The following is a 15,630-nucleotide window of genomic DNA, read 5'->3' as shown; positions in this document are numbered from 1 at the left end:
GAGCCTGCAGAGAACCAGAGCCCACCCTGCAGCATCCAAGCAGCAGCTCTAGTGAGCACTGAGCTTGCAAAACAGCCCAACAACTGCAACTGGCTGCATCACACCCAGCAGTGCTCTGGAATGAATTATCTCACCTTCCCAGCAGGGCAGGCCAGGACCTGAAGACCCTTCCAGGCTCCCAGTATTATAAACTGCATCACACAGAATCCCAGACTGCACTGGCTTGGAAGGGACCTTAAAGCTCATCTCGTTCCAACCCCCTGCCATGGGCAGGGACACCTTCCACGAGCCCAGGTTAGGACACAGCTACCAAACCCTTCCATCTCCATCCTGTAACTCGTGTACAACAACTGAGGAGGAGCTTTGCCACGAAGCCAGCCAAGCCACAGAGTACAGACAAACACTGAGGGGGAAAAAACCCACACTTTCTGCAGCAATTCCTGCTCTGGCCAGCTGCCTGCTCTCCCACCTCAGTGAGCAGGTCTCCCTGCACACACCTGAAGCACTCACAGCCTGACAAAGGGAGCCAAAGGTCTGCAGCAGCCCTGCCATCTGAAGTGCTGCTGATAAGCAGCAGCTGTGCTCACACCCCCAGGTGGCTTCTTTTACCCAAAAAAGACCTTTAGATGGGGGCACCCCCAGCATGGCATCCTCACACCAGCAGGATGTGCTGGAGAGGCTGCTGGGACCTGGCTGCTCCAGCCGAGCACCACTCACACCTGCAGAGCTTGGCCTTCACCCTCAGCTCCAGGATAGCTCCCTGGAACCTTCCTTAGCTCCTCCTGCACCGCTCGGCTTACAGCAGTATTTGCAAGCCCAGCCACTAAGCAGCAGACAAACCTAAGCCTCCAGTGCCCCAAAATAGCTTACTGCTGTCAGAGCAGCTGCCTGGAGCCCCAGAGAACATGGCCAACCACTGCTCGTGCTGAGTAACTGAGCCAGATCCAGGCTGCTTTCCCAACCCACCTGGTGTTACAAAACATGGCCTGGTATCTCCAGGTACAGGTACAAGAGTCCTGCTGGTGTCTCAGACTCAGGTGAGAGCAGCCTAGTCAGCACAAACAGCAGAGCAGAGCCTGATTCCCACACAGCTGCTCTGACACAGCAAGACAAGGAGGAAGAAACCCTTCCCTGGGAGGGTGGGGAGGCCCTGGCACAGGCTGCCCAGAGAAGCTGCCCCATCCCTGGAAGTGTCCAAGGCCAGGTTGGACAGGGCTTGGAGCAACCTGGGCTAGTGGAAGGTGTCCCTGCCCATGGCACAAGGTTGGAACAAGATGCTCTTTAAGGCCCTTTCCAACCCAAACTCTGCCCTATGATTCCTGCAGCAGCTTTGGACAGCCCCGCAGCCACCAGCAGTGCCCCCAGAGCAGGGGCAGGAGCCACCCCCAGCTGCCAGCCCTCATGTCCTGCCCTCTGCATAAACCTTGCTCCACTCCACCCCTCAGTGACAAAGGAATGACAGCCACAAGGGGTGCTCACAGATGGACTGCGAGGACCAGCAGGAATTTACCTAAAAACCAGCAGGGAAGTTCGGTTTATCTGCCCCATCTCATCTCCAAACCTACTTAACCAGCACAGCTGTTTGACAAACCTGTAACACCCACAGTGGCTCTGACCTGCAGGGCTTGTGCAGAGCACGTTTCCATGAAGACAGGGACAAACACACCACCAAAGGAATGGGGAAACAACGGACCAGCCCTACCAGTGACCCTGTGGAATCGAGTCCTAAGGAAAACCAAGCCTGTTTTATTCCTCAGCAGGGATTTCTGCAGCACTGAGGCCTTGGTGCTAGGAGACACATTTGAGACCATCTTCTCCAGCAGCAGAGCACACTCAGCTCTCCCTCAGCCAGGAGACCCAGGCTGTGCAGGCAAAGTGAATTTTCCACGTACGCTTGCCAAGAATTACCTGTTAACAACAGCAAGTTTCATGGTGGACTTGGCAGCCCTGGATTAATGGTTGGACTTGCTCTTAGAGGTCTCTTCCAACCCAAATGATTCCATGTTTCTGAGAGTACAACAAGAGGTTTGTTCACCAGCAGCACGTTCAGGCACCCTGAGAGTTCAAGTGACTTTGCAAAGGAGAAATCCAGTGTAAGCTGCTTTGGCATCCTGCTGGAATTGGATTCCCTGTTCCTTTCTGAGGCTGGACTATCCTGGGGCTAGGTAGCTCAGAAGCCATGGCAAGGTCCCTCCCTCACACTCAGGCTGAATAAACCTTGCCAGCAGTCTTACATAATAGTCCTTTCAGCTGTGTGCCCTTCCAAAGGGATCCAGTTCTCTCCCAGCCCAATCTGCTCCCTTCCAAGCCCTTCAGCCAATCCTGCAGTCCCAGAGCAGCCCTGTCCTCTGTCTGAACATACCTGAACCAGCAGGAAAAACACAGGCATGTGGTGAGCAAGGTACAGGCTGGAGAACTGCAGCTCTTCCCACTGCTGGAAACCCCCTCCCCCAAAGCAAAGAGACTTGGGAGCTGATCTCAATGCTCCCTGGGAAGGGCTGAGGCCTCCCAGCTATTATATATATATATATATATATATGTATAAAATGTATAAATACATCCTACATCCCAGGGAAGCAGTGTAACTGGAAAAGAGACCAAAACTGAGCCAGATTACAAGTGGAACAGAGTTAGGGTCAGACACAACACAGGACTCTGCTGCAGCACAAAAGTGAACCCCAGAATGGTTTGGGTTGGAAGGGACATGAAAGATCTCATTCCCACCTCCTGCCACAGGCAGGGCCACCTTCCACTAGCCCAGTTTGCTCCAAGCCCTGTCCAACCTGGCCTTGGACACTTCCAGGGATCCAGGGGCAGCCACAGCTTCTCTGGGCAACCTGTGCCAGCATCTGCAGAAGCTGGAGAGGTGAACAGGGAGCCTGCTCTCTCTGCTCCAGACCAGATTGCCTCAGAGAGTCTGGTATGAGCATCAGGAGCAGCAGCTTCTGCCACCCCTGCTGCCATCCCTGGTGATGCACTGCAGACTGTCCAACCCCAGCTGCCACAGGCAGCAGTGTGACAGTCACTGAGCCACGTCCTGCTGGCAGCTCAGTGCCACACATGGACTAGTGCAGGTGCAGCAGGACACTAAAACAGTGAAGTCCCAATGTGCAGAGTTAAACTGCTACTTACTCTTATTGGAAAATAATCCCTGAAGTACCTCCATATAGCCCAGCTTCTCACCCACTGGGATCTTCTTCCCCCTGAAGAGAAAAAAAAACCACCATGTTTTTAAAGCTCTTTCCACACAGTTGCCCATGAAAAAGCCCAGAGGACTCCAGAGGGTTTGCTGTCCCACCAGAGGAACCAACACTTTCATTCCTCGAGTGGGACACCTGCACCTTCCACTGAGATCAGGAGGAACCATCCATGCTCTGGAATTCAGGGTCCTTCCAGCTCATTAAGGCCTGACTGCAAAGTCAGGGTAGAACTTGGCTTGGTAGTCAGTTGTTCTTGGGCAACAGACAATTCAAACTAGAAACACTCAGACTCATCCTTTGGGAAAGGCCAAGATCCTGGATGATCTCAGTCATCTGGAAGCAATGGAGAACTGTGCTAATCTGGCTTTAAAGGGAGTTGCTATGAAAGCTTGTTGCCACTGCTGCTTCCCAGACCTGGTTTCTACAAGGCTTTTTTCCTGAAATAAAGTCTTCTGCTTAATTTGCAGCAGCATTGACTCTGTAGAGGAGCCACATCTCAACAGCCACATCATAACCTGACCCTTGCAGGAGCTGGAGAGTACAGCAAGGTCTGGAATCTTTATGTACATCTTTCTGACCTGCAGAAAGAACCTGAGCCTTACAAATACATTGCTAAAAGCCAGCAGTGGCACGACATTAGTGAATGTAATCAGCATCAGTAAAACTGCTCATGCCAAGGGCTGACATTTAAATGCTTTTGGTCAGTGATTCAGCCACTGAACACTCAGTCCCACTAAGAAGGGAAGTCACCCATTACAAGGAAGTTCTTCTTTGTCTAAATACGTGCACTTAAACAGCAAGGATCTGTTCTGCAATATTTACCTTTCTTTGGTGTATTCCAGTCAAACACCAGCCAGGCTAAATACAGAACAGCAATGGCCCAGCAATCTGTGCACAGGATGTACATGAGGATTAAAGTGCAAGCAATACCTGCAGGGGTCCAGGAAAGACAAGAAAACAAGGTTGCATCAGGTTTGGGTCTCCATTTACACCCCTTGCCTTTTGACCCCTCTGTGCTGCAGTCTCAGTCCGATGTCACTAATCCTCAATTGAACTGGACTTAGCTAAAAACTCCTTAGAGTCAGCTTCCTCTAGAGCTCTGGAGAACCTCAGCCTTTCCTCCAGGGTGTCTCCAGGTCTCTCTCTGTCTTATTTCCAGGTAGGGCAACTGCTTCACCAGCCAAGAACAAGATTTGATGCCTGCACTGAGCGTCCTTCTCCAGTTTAATTATCAACAGCACAGTGGAGCAGAGCAGGCTGAGGTTCCACATAGCCCAGAGACAAACAGTCTGTTCTGGTCTAACACAAACACCCCTTGCCCAGCTCTGGTGCCTCCTGGAAGGAGACCAAGCCAAAGGAAGGCTCTCCTGTTGCAGTCACTTGCATCAGTTACCAGTTGCTTCTAAGAAATCTCTGTGGATATTCCCAGGAGTGACCCAGGCAAGAGATTTCCAATTGCTCCAGTCTGATTTGCAGGGTAGACACAGACATGAGCTGAACATCAGTCGGTCTTTCCACAGCTCCTATGACTTTCTAGAGCCAGGTAAAGTCATTTGTTGCCAAAAATATCCCAGTATGTAGCTGTGGCTTACAATATCCACACACCCCTCGCTGCAGTGCACATCCAGGAATTAATGTAACAGTTAACATTCTTGCCCTAAAATTCTTCCAGAATTAAAGCAAAAATAGCTTTGCCTTGGGCCAAAAGGTATTACTTACCCATGATAAGGAAAGTCAGAACCCATTGCAGCACAGAGATGATCTGGAGCTGTTTCTCTACTTTGGATTTCGACAGCCAGAACAAATCCTGCAGAGCAGAAAGAATGTTCGATCCTGTGCCTGAGGAGGAAAAAAATTAAAGAAATAATGTTACATGTGCACACTGAGCAAAGGGAACAATGTTTTCCTTTCAGATAGAGTCATACAACGAAGGATCATCAAGTCCAGCTCATAAAATAGGAGGTCTTTGATCAATGTGCAATCTGCTTTTAAAGCAAGAGATTAAGACTTCCCATGCTGGCAGGGGAAAGGTTGCCCTCTGCACACATCCAGCTCTTTTGGGAACACTGGAGGGGATTAATGGGTAACATCAGCTCCCACCTGAGCACAGCTCTCTTCACTTGGCCACAAAAGCACAGAGGATGTTAACACATGTCCCTAACACACCCTCACCTCAGGCTGCGAGTTCCTGGAAGTGGTGTGTGATAAGAGCAGAACCCATGAGCTCGGTGGAGACAAAGAGCAGCTGCCTCCAACCACAGGCAGGCACCAGACTGTGGGGCTGAGCCGTGCCACCCACCTTCAGCAGCACTGTTTCACAGCTCTCATGTGCTGCTCCAGGAAAGCTCTGTGCTCCAGCACAGCTCAGGAGATGGCTGAGCAACACCTCGACCCACCACGCCGAGGATCCACAGCTCCAGGGGGCAGGAGAACTATCACAGTGCCCCTAGAGCAGTACATGGGGAAGGAAGGAGCTGAAAGCCACGGCTGGAGAAGCTCAAGGTATTCAAGGGGGGAGAAAACCAAAAAACTGAAGTGAAAGACTTGCTTTCTATATGAGGAACCACCCACTGGTTTTTGCCAATATGCTCAACAGCCTGCAGAAAGAAGCACTTGCAAGTGGGTTTTCCTTCACTTCATTTCTTTATTTTAAAAGCACTACAGTGGCTGGCTAAAATGCAAATCAAGCTCCAACCAGGTTTATTTACATACTTCATTTTCTGTTTAAGGGTCAGCCTGTTATTAGAAGGAACATGAAAGAAGCTGTTACACTGAATGGGTTCAGTCCTTGCTGACACGACCCTGCCAATGGTGATGCCACAGCCAGTGCTCACACTCAGTCCAACTGAAGTGACTGACACCAGCTCCTTCTCCAGATAAAAGCAGGTAGAGGATTTTTGGTCATTCCTACAAAGAAATTTTCACTGACACATCCTTTAAATAGTGAAGCATCTGTTTCACAGGAACAAGGGTTGATTTAGATTAGATAAGGAGGGTGGTGAAACACTGGCACAGGTTCCCCAGAGAGGGGGCAGATGCCCCATCCCTGGGAAGCCACAGCAGAGGCTGCAGCCTAAATCCAGAGCCAGCCCACCCAGCTCAGACCCTTGGCTCTGCTTAGTCCCTGTTGAATGAACAACCCTGGTAATGGCTTGGCCATTAACTGCTCCAAGCAGACCAAGATGTAGGCAAGGATAGATCATATCACCACAAACTGAGACCTGCAGCACTAATCCAGGATGAGGCAGAGCTAGAACAGTTCTTTACAAGGTAACATAGTGCAGTATTAAGCCTGAGGACAACCAGATACAAGTTTAAAAGGAGCTTGTAGCAGTAGTGGTGTCACCAGCCATATGTCTGTGTCCTCAAAATAAGCCAGAAGTCTGAGAGATGACTTGTGACCCACAATAAAAGCCCAGCCCCGTGTAATTAGATCCTTCCAACACCTGCACTCACGCCACCAAAACATCTTTGGCTTGGTAAACCCAACACTGCAGCCTTGGATCAGCTCAATCCCTCTCCTCTTCCCAAAGGGAACAACTGTTTACCCCTCCAGATGAGAATCTGGACTGCAGCATTCTCTGGATGCTTTAACACATCGTAGGCATTGCCAGCCCTGCAAACAGACAGTATTGGGTAGCACAAGTCAACCTGTCAGCCTGTTTGCTTTTTGTGTCAGCTCCTCTGGACACAGGGAGCTGCTCTGGCAGAAAGCTCTGAGCACCTGCCCTTGGACAAGTGGTGTCCTGGGTCAGTTATTTGCTGAAAGCAAAGACATCCTTCCCAGGGAACAAGATCCCCCACAGGAAAGCCCATAGTTACCATGGGCTGATTAATACCAACATTTAATTCCCAGTTAAGGATGATTAGTCCAATGGCAATGAAAAGGACCGTGGGGATGGGCAGAGTCACCTGCAAGTGTGTACCTGTGCACCAAACCTGCACACCCAGGTGAACCCAGGGCATCAGTGGGCAGTTACAGAAGGCAGGGCTGAGCTGCCCTTCCCAGCCAGTCCTGAGCCTTGTGCACATCAGGGCAGACTCGACATTTTGTGTATTCAACCCTCCACCCACGCCTTGCCTCCTTTCCCCTCCAGCTGCAGGAGCCAGGAGGCATTTTTGGAGAGACTCTGCCTGCTCTGGAGAACCAGGCTGGTGACAGAGCAGAAGAGCTTGGACAAGTCATCAGACACATGAGGGTTTTTTGGCACTCAGCTCCAGCAGAGTGACCCAACACTGACAATTGTGTTCTGGGCACTCAGAGAAAACCCCTCCTTTTGAGGGCCCACACCAAACACCCTTCACACATTAAAACCCCAGCAGAATCCAGGACCCCAGGGCTGGAATTAAACAGGACTTCACACCTGGGCACCAGAAAAACCCCAGTTCACAGCACTTCATTAAAATGCAGCTGAAGAAATTAACTGAGGGGAAGCACAAGTGTTACAGACAAGTTAAAAATACACTGAACACTTGTTAAAAGCCAAGCTTCATCTGCCACCTTTTCCAGACAATTAGCATGTTAATTCTTGGCCAGGAATTAAACTGCATCACACAGATTATTTAGAGGAAAACCAAGTTAAATCTGTCAAAGCAAAAAGTGCAAATGGACATTTTGAGCCACAGATTTGTGGCTGAAACTGGAGGCATTACAAAGCTAGGTAAGATAAATACACCAAGAGCAGGACGCTCAGGAGGACCCAGCCTCCCATGCTAGAGCAGAGTCCACACAGCAAGCTGCTACAAGGGGGACACCTGTAAAACCCCTTGAGCAACACAAGTTCTTCTGTGTCTTGGGTTTACTCAGATGCCCCAAGCACAAGCACATTCACTAGGACTGGGAACAATTTCTTAGGAAAATAAGTAACCAGAGCAGGGTGTAGTTATCCTGCCCTGTGCACGGCTTTAGACCAGTTTGCTCCTGTCCCAGGAAGCTCCTCAACAATCCCATGTTAACTGCAGGAAAGAGTGTCTACAACTGGAGATCAACAGCACCGTTGACAGGGACATGCAACGACAACATTTATATCCTAATATTTGTATTAGGAAGGAGCTGGGATTCTCCAGACCAAACAAACAAACTTGGTATGGCATTTACCTCAGGTTAGTTCCACATTTACTCACAGCACTGAACTTGGGCCTCAGCCTGCACACTCACAGCTGTGGGGGGGTTAAAGGGACATCACCATGAAGCCCAGCTGCCCCAGACCAGCCAGTACCTTTAGACTGAAGTCAGCAAGACTTCACAGCTCTGGATAGGAGCAGATGAACCCTCCTGCTGCAGCTCATGGGTGTGAGCAGAGCACTGAGGGAAGGGCTCAGCAGGAGCAACCAGTGCCAGGAGGAGACACCCCAGAGCAGCCCAGGGATGCTGTGCCCCCAAAACAGGAGCTCCCGGGATGCCCCACCCCAGAGCAGAAGGGAGGTCTGTTAAACCTCAGGTGCAGCCTAAGACTAACTCCAAGGCAAAGCTTAGCAAAGCCACCCTCCTCATCCCAAACTTCTGACGGATGGAGCAAGATCAGCAGAGACACCAGCACAGGACAGCCCCCTCGAGAGAGGGGGATGAGACCTCCCTGCTGCTCTGCCAAACACAGGGAGACAGCTCCTGGACAGCCCGTGGCCAAAGTGGGGCAGCATGAGGAGACAGCAACCCCTCCTGCCCAACCCAGGTGTGTCAGAGCATCATCCCAACCTGGGCACTGGTCCAACACCCGCTCTGATTTTTGCAATACCGGGTTGGTATCCAAAAAAGTTCCCCTGAGTACACACAGGGATGGAGAGAGAGAGGCAGATGCCTGAACGTTGCTTTATTTTGCTGAGGGGTTATTTGTTTATTTGGAGGCTTTTTGCTTGTTTTTAAACAGGATCAGACTTAATTCAGCCAAAGTCACAGGCACTGGGGCAAAGCCACATGCCAGGGAAGCAGTAGGATTGAAGGGCAGGATGAGCCACTCAGACACTCACCCTGCCTAAATCAGCCCGTCACACAGGTGAGATACTTGGAAAAAATATTCAGGGATGTGGGAGAAAAAATGTCTGGTGGGCTTGTTCCAAACATCCTCTGTAGTGGGGAAGTTATCCAACATGAGCCAGCAGGACATGAGGCCTCACAAACAAACTGCTGCACCTCTGCCAGTCTCTGATCTGCAGGGTCCCACATCACCAGCCCCAAAAACCATCGAGTTAGGGCTCCTCTGCGAGGCACCTGGGCTCTGCTTTGAAAAGCCAGGCTCTGAAGCTGGTCCCGTGCTTTGCTGCCCGTGGCCAGGCTGCAGCCCCGGCAAGGGCTGTGCGGGTGGATGCTGCGGTCGCCAAGGCAACGCCTCCCGCCTCCCCGGGCAGAAACACGCGCAGAAACAAGTTAAAAAGCACAAACATCGCTGCAAGACCCCCTCGAGGCAGCTCGGAGGCAAACTGACCTGAGGAGAGTTAAGACAGCTTTCCATCGCTAATCGGGATTATCTAGAGATGAGGCCAATCACTGTCCCTAAACCACACTCCATTTTGAATAATGCACGTGTCCCAGATCCATCATTGACATACCAGTGCCAACAAGGTGGCCGCTGAGGTCCCAGGTCAGCCCTACATATTTTATAGGTCTCCTGAATTATTTATTCTCTGCGCTTGGCTCGCTGTTAACCCTCAATTTAACAGCTCAGGTGCTGCTAATTCAAGTGCCCTCTCTCAGCTCAAAAAAGCATCTCTTGCCTTCTGCTAGTTGTGTAAGCGGGAGAAGTTATTTTGAGGAGCAGATATGAGCACAGGAAACACAGCGGGTTTTCTCTCCGGTCGGTTCTCAGCTGATCCTTCGGATCCATGTCTAGGATCCTTCTGGCAGACACGGGCACCAGCAGCTCTGCCCGCAGGGCTCGGTGCACAAACAAGAGCTCAGAGGTTAATTCGCCGGGTCCAAGTCCTTTCAGCTCTGCTAATGGTTCGCTTAATCAACGAGCCATTTCACAGGTCTCCTCCTCCCAGGAGGAATTAGCAGCGTGCTTTTTGAGGGCTGAAAGCCTTTCACAACGCAGCGATCACTCAAGGACCCTGCCCAAATCTCAGGGTAAATCGCTGTCCGAGCGCATTCTCATGCAAAGCCCCCGCTGTTTGCAAACCCTGACTTCTGTCCGCAGACAAGCAGCCCTGCAGGACTGGCACAGAGCTCTGCCCGGCAAAACACTCAGACCCGCCGAGTTTATTCCTGCAGGATCCTCCGAGCTGCCTCTACAAGCCGGCAAGGGAGCCTGTGCCTCGGGATTCCCCGCGTTGCCTCCGAAGCCTTCACCCAACATGTCCCAGCGCGCAGGGAAGCGCTGGGTGTCCGCAGGAGCTCTGCCCACGATGGGTGTCAGCCGCTGACACCCTTCCCGCTGCTCTCGCGAGTCCCTCACCGGCACCAAGAGCTGTAAAAACCAACTCGGAGGGACTTCTTCCCACGACCACTCGCTGAACATTGAGCCTTCAGCTCCCCGTTGTAAAGCAGCAGCGAATAGCAGCGTGTTGCTTCTTTCCCCTCTCCTGTTGATGCAGGGGTGGGACCGCAGGATTACAAACCGGTTGGATTCGATAAATTTAAGAGGCCTCCTCCAACCTACGTGATTCTACGAAAATAAGGCTGCGGCTGAGTTTTACCAGCCGTGCAGCGTTTATAAAGCTACTACACTTCTCTTCCTAACATCGCAGAAAGGGGGGGGGGGAAAGGCTCGTTTATAAGCAAGTGACCCAAGCCCGCATTCTGCCAAGGTGCAAACTCTCTTGGACCAAGCAGAGCCCTTTCCAGCAGCCCCCGGAGCTCAGCCCGAGCCTCCGAGCTCGCTTAAAACACAAAACCTGCGCGGAGACCTGTAATCCTCAAACCCCAGGAAAGCCGCAGCCGCCTCCCCGCCATTGCACATCGCTCTTCCCCTTCCTCTTCCCCCTCAAACAACCGCTCCTGTCGCCAAAATCGTAAGGGGAGTGTGGGGGGGACACATCACAAAGGGGTTTCGGCGCCGCTCCCAGCGCAGCCCTTGGACCGCGGGAACGCCGCGCCCGCCCCGCAGCATCCTCCTCCTCCTCCTCCTCATCCTCCTGCCCAGCCCGGTACCTCGCAGCACCCCGGAGTAGGCGGCGATGATGGTCTTCATGGCGGAGGGGCGGTCAGGACCCGGGCACGGCCATGGGATGGAGAAGCGACCCCGGCTCCGCTCCCTGAGCGGGGGAAACCTCGGCGGCGCATCCCTTTATACCGGGGGGAGGAGGAGGAGGAGGAGGAGGAGGGCGGGGAGGGGCGGGCCCGGCAGCACCGCCCGCGTCCTTCAGCCCGGGAGAAGGGGTGGGAGCGAAGCCCTTGGCCCCGGGGATGCTGCGGGATGGGGATTTGGGAGCGGGGGGGACAAGTAAGGGCGGCTCCCCCATCCCCTCTGCAGAGCGTGTCATTCCCTGCCACAGAGAATCACAGAACGGTGTGGGGTGGAGGGGACACTAAAGCTCATCTTATTCCGACTCCCTGCCATGGGCAGGGACACCTCCCACTAGCCCAGGTTGCTCCAGCCTGGCCTCGGACACTCCCAGGGATGGGGCAGCCACAGCTTCTCTGGGCACCCTGTGCCCAAACCCCTGACCAAGCCTCATTCCTTCTAACGACATGCTCAAGGGATCCCTAAGAAACAAGGGGTATTTAGGTTTGAACCAAGGCTTTAATGTAGCTGCACTTGCCAAGAGATTTCTGAGATCAGATGGGTCCGTCCCAGCTCCCATGAGATTTAACCAGATTCTTTATAACAGGGTCATTTCCAGCCCAGCTGGTAAAGGGGGGACTTTGCTACAGCTCTGGACAAAGGATCAGGCCGCCACCCCTTCCCAAATTTCATTTTCCTCCTCTGCAATTTGCACAAAATGGAATAATCTGTATTTAAGAAGCACTTTAACATCCCTCAAGGAAAAAACCTATGGAAAGCAAGGAGAACATGGAGCTCCCCACCCGTGGAGGACAGGTACCAACAACCACTGAAGCAGCCCCAAAAATGCTTCAACTTTTGACTAGTTTTTTGGGTGGGAGCAGGATCGTGCCCACTCGAGTCAGCAGCTTTTTTCCAACATCTACTTTTTGGCCCAGAGAGATGTGCCTACCAGCGAGTTTCACAAAAAAACCCCCATGTCATATTTTCTGCTGTGGTGAGCTTAAATCTGCCACTCAGAGGTGAAAGAGTGGTTTATTTTTTTTCTCAGTCCCCCGAGGCGTTCCCATCCCCAGCTTTTTGAGTCAAACTGGCACCAGGACTTGTTCTCTCCCCATTTGGCCACAGGACTGTGATCCAACACTTGTAATGGCCTGTTGAAATCTGTATGAAAACGTAAAATTGCAAGAGCTTGTCTAAAGAAAGGGTCTTGCCCAACAAGTCTTGGCTGAGACCTCCAAAAGGGAGCCCAGAACAGAAATAAATCCCCTCTGCAGTACTGCTGAGTGAAAGGGGATTGTTCTCCTGCCTGTGTCCCCTGCAGAGCTAAATAAAATTATCTGCAAGCAAAAGAGGGCTGAGGCATCTCTTCTTATTGTAACTGGAATAAAAACCTGCAGAAAATCACAGTGGTGAGTTGTCACAGCATGAGAGAGGCAGAGAGAGAAAAGTCTGTGTGCTGGGATCACCTTCTCTCCAGATCCATCATCTTTCTGTTGACCTACAGGCACCTTTTTATATATTTTGGTGCAAATTCTCTGAATCCTGATCACAGAATCACAGACTGGTCTGGGCTGGAAGGGAATTTAAACCCATCCAATCCCACTCCCTGCCACAGGCAGGGACACCTCCCACTCTCTGAGGTTGCTCCAAACCCCATCCAGTCTGGCCTTGGACACTCCCAGGGATCCAGGGGCAGCCACAGCTTCTCTGGCCAACCTGTGCCAGGGCCTCCCCACCCTCATAGCCAAGAATTCCTTCCCAATATCCCATCTAGCCCTGCCCTCCTGCAGTGGGAAGCCATTCCCTGTGTCCTGTCCCTCCAGGCCTTGTCCCCAGTCCCTCTCCAGCTCTCCTGGAGCCCCTTTAGGCCCTGCAAGGGGCTCTCAGCTCTCCCTGGAGCCTTCTCTTCTCCAGGTGAACCCCCCCAGCTCTCCCAGCCTGGCTCCAGAGCAGAGGGGCTCCAGCCCTGGCAACATCTCTGGGGCCTCCTCTGGACTCTCTCCAGCAGCTCCAGGTCCTTGTGCTGCTGTTCCCAGGGCTGGAGCAGCTCTACAGGGGGGTCTCACCTGAGGGGCAGAGGGGCAGATTCCCCCCCCTGCCCTGCTGTGGGATCAGCCCAGGGCACGGGGGGGGGGGGAAGTGGATCTGGGCTACTTTTCTTGCTCCATGCACTGCAACAGCATCCCAACCTGGAAGAATGCACTAATAAAATAAATAAAAACCCTAATAATTATAAAATCTCTTTGTGCTTCCTGGAGTATCACAGCTGGCAGGAGCAAAGACACAGCCACCGTAGCCCCAGGCTGAGCAGCAGCTCTAATCCTTGACTTGCAGGTGCAAATCATGACACCACCTTTCTTGGGAGGAAAGAAAAGCTGAGCCCAAACCTCTGACAATGCAGCTGAGCCCCAGGACAGCCCCCACCTTCACAGGGGCATGTAGGGACACAATGAGGGGGCACGCCTTTAAACTGCCCCAGGGCAGGATTAGGTGGGATATTGGGAAGGAATTCCTGGCTGTGAGGGTGGGGAGGCCCTGGCACAGGTTGCCCAGAGAAGCTGTGGCTGCCCCTGGATCCCTGGAAGTGTCCAAGACCAGGTTGGAGCAACCTGGGCTAGTGGAAGGTGTCCCTGCCAATGGCAGAAGGTGGGAATGGATGATCTTTAGTGTCCCTTCCAACCAAACCCATCCTGGGACTCCGTGACTGACACAGGGCCCTGGCTCCCAGCCTGCTCCCACCTCACTTCTTCCACCAGTACTTGTACTGCAACCTTTTTTTTTTTTTGTCTCTCCCATTCAGCTCCCTGGAAATCAGCAAACAGTCCCAAAGAACAGACCAGGACTGCCTTGGCTCTGTTCCCCCAAGGATGCCTTTTCCCACCACCCGCTGCCGCTCCCCCAGAGGGTTTGGAAGAGCCCCTGGTTTGTTTTCTTGGTGCTTGGGTTGGGGCAGGAGATACACAACCCTGTCTATTATTACCCTGTGTGTCTGGCACGATTATTCTTGGACAATAACACCCTTTCAAACACCCTCCTATTCTTCCACCTGAGCCTGAAAAACATGGGTTGTGGACAGAGTAACACGGGCAGGAGCCAGTCCTGCAGCTCCCTGCAGCCAAGAACAATGCACAATAGTTTCAGACTCCTTTATTTCTGGTTTTTAGCAGCAACAGACTCTCACAGCAGAGCAGCAATGCACCCTTACACAGCCACATTTTTTAATGCTTTTTTTTTTTTTCCTAATTTTTGGGGCGATGCCTGTTGAATAAAAGCTTTTGAGGACACATTTGTTTTTCCCTTCCCACCTCTATTCAGGGACTGGAAGAACCATTTGCGAGGTGTGGGGAGGATTTGCAGTACCTTGAGTCAGCAGTTGGTGTGCAGCTCTGTAGCTCTCTTTCTGTGGCACAAAATGCCCTGCTCTCAAAGCATCAGTGTCCAGTGTTTTCACCCAGGGGCCAGAGCTTTGGGTCATGTCAGAAACTCCCTGCATTTGGCACGTCAGAACACATGCACCCCAGGAGGCCTTATCTATCCTGGTAATTCTCCTTCTCTGACTTAGAACCATGGAGATTTCCCTGCCTGTGGTTAACCCTGTGCTTATGGATTTTTAAGTTTCCTCTTTCAGGGCAATATTATTATTTTTAATAGATTTTTGTTTCCAGGGTTAATACACGTCTTAAACCCCCAGGATTTACAGCTCCCAGGGGTGTCCATCAGTCCAGCCATCTCTGCATGGAGTGCAACCACAGCATCTGAAAAGGGCTTTTTCTCCCCGGTTTCTGCTCCTGAGCTCACTAAGAGGATGATGGATCCACCCCTGTGGTGGGGACCATAACATGGGTCAGTGATCAGGTCCAGCTCAGTGTTTATTTTGTGGAATCACAAAACCATTTGGGTTGGAAAAGTGTCCTGAGATCATCGAGTTCAACTGTCAACCCAGCACTGCCCAGGCCACCACTCACCCCTGTCCCCAAGTACCACATGCACAGGGCTGTTAAACCCCTCCAGGGATGGGGACTCCCCCTCTGCCCTGGGCCAGGGCTGGACAACCCTTTTCATGAAGGAGTTTTCCCCAATATCCAGCCTGACCCTCCCCTGGCACAGCTTGAGGCCGTTTCCCCTTGGCCTGTCCCTTGTTCTTGGCTCCCCCCTCCTGTCAGGGGGTTGCAGAGCCAGAAGGTCCCCCCTGAGCCTCCTTTTCTCCAGGCTGAGGCCCCCCCAGCTCCCTCAGCCTCTCGTGGTGCTCCAGCCCCTTCCCCAGCTCC

General features: G+C 52.2%; 1 protein-coding gene across 1 annotated transcript in view; it reads right to left on the bottom strand.

Moving 5' to 3' along the window:
* DGAT2 (diacylglycerol O-acyltransferase 2) overlaps window positions 1-11,404 on the bottom strand; it is a 20,686-nt gene extending 9,282 nt beyond the window's left edge. The window contains exons 1-4 of the mRNA XM_027663552.1: window positions 11,287-11,404; window positions 4,920-5,039; window positions 4,023-4,130; window positions 3,133-3,203 (exon numbers count right to left, since the gene is read on the bottom strand). Of these exons, the coding sequence (XP_027519353.1) occupies window positions 3,133-3,203; window positions 4,023-4,130; window positions 4,920-5,039; window positions 11,287-11,326 (339 nt within the window). The 5' untranslated portion in view covers window positions 11,327-11,404. The remainder of the gene's footprint in view (window positions 1-3,132; window positions 3,204-4,022; window positions 4,131-4,919; window positions 5,040-11,286) is intronic.
* Window positions 11,405-15,630: the final 4,226 nt, after the last annotated feature.

This window comes from Corapipo altera, unplaced genomic scaffold (genome assembly GCF_003945725.1).
Source record: "Corapipo altera isolate COAL_440 unplaced genomic scaffold, ASM394572v1 165, whole genome shotgun sequence".
Lineage (NCBI taxonomy): Eukaryota > Metazoa > Chordata > Aves > Passeriformes > Pipridae > Corapipo > Corapipo altera.
This window is presented reverse-complemented; position numbering and strand designations above follow the sequence as displayed.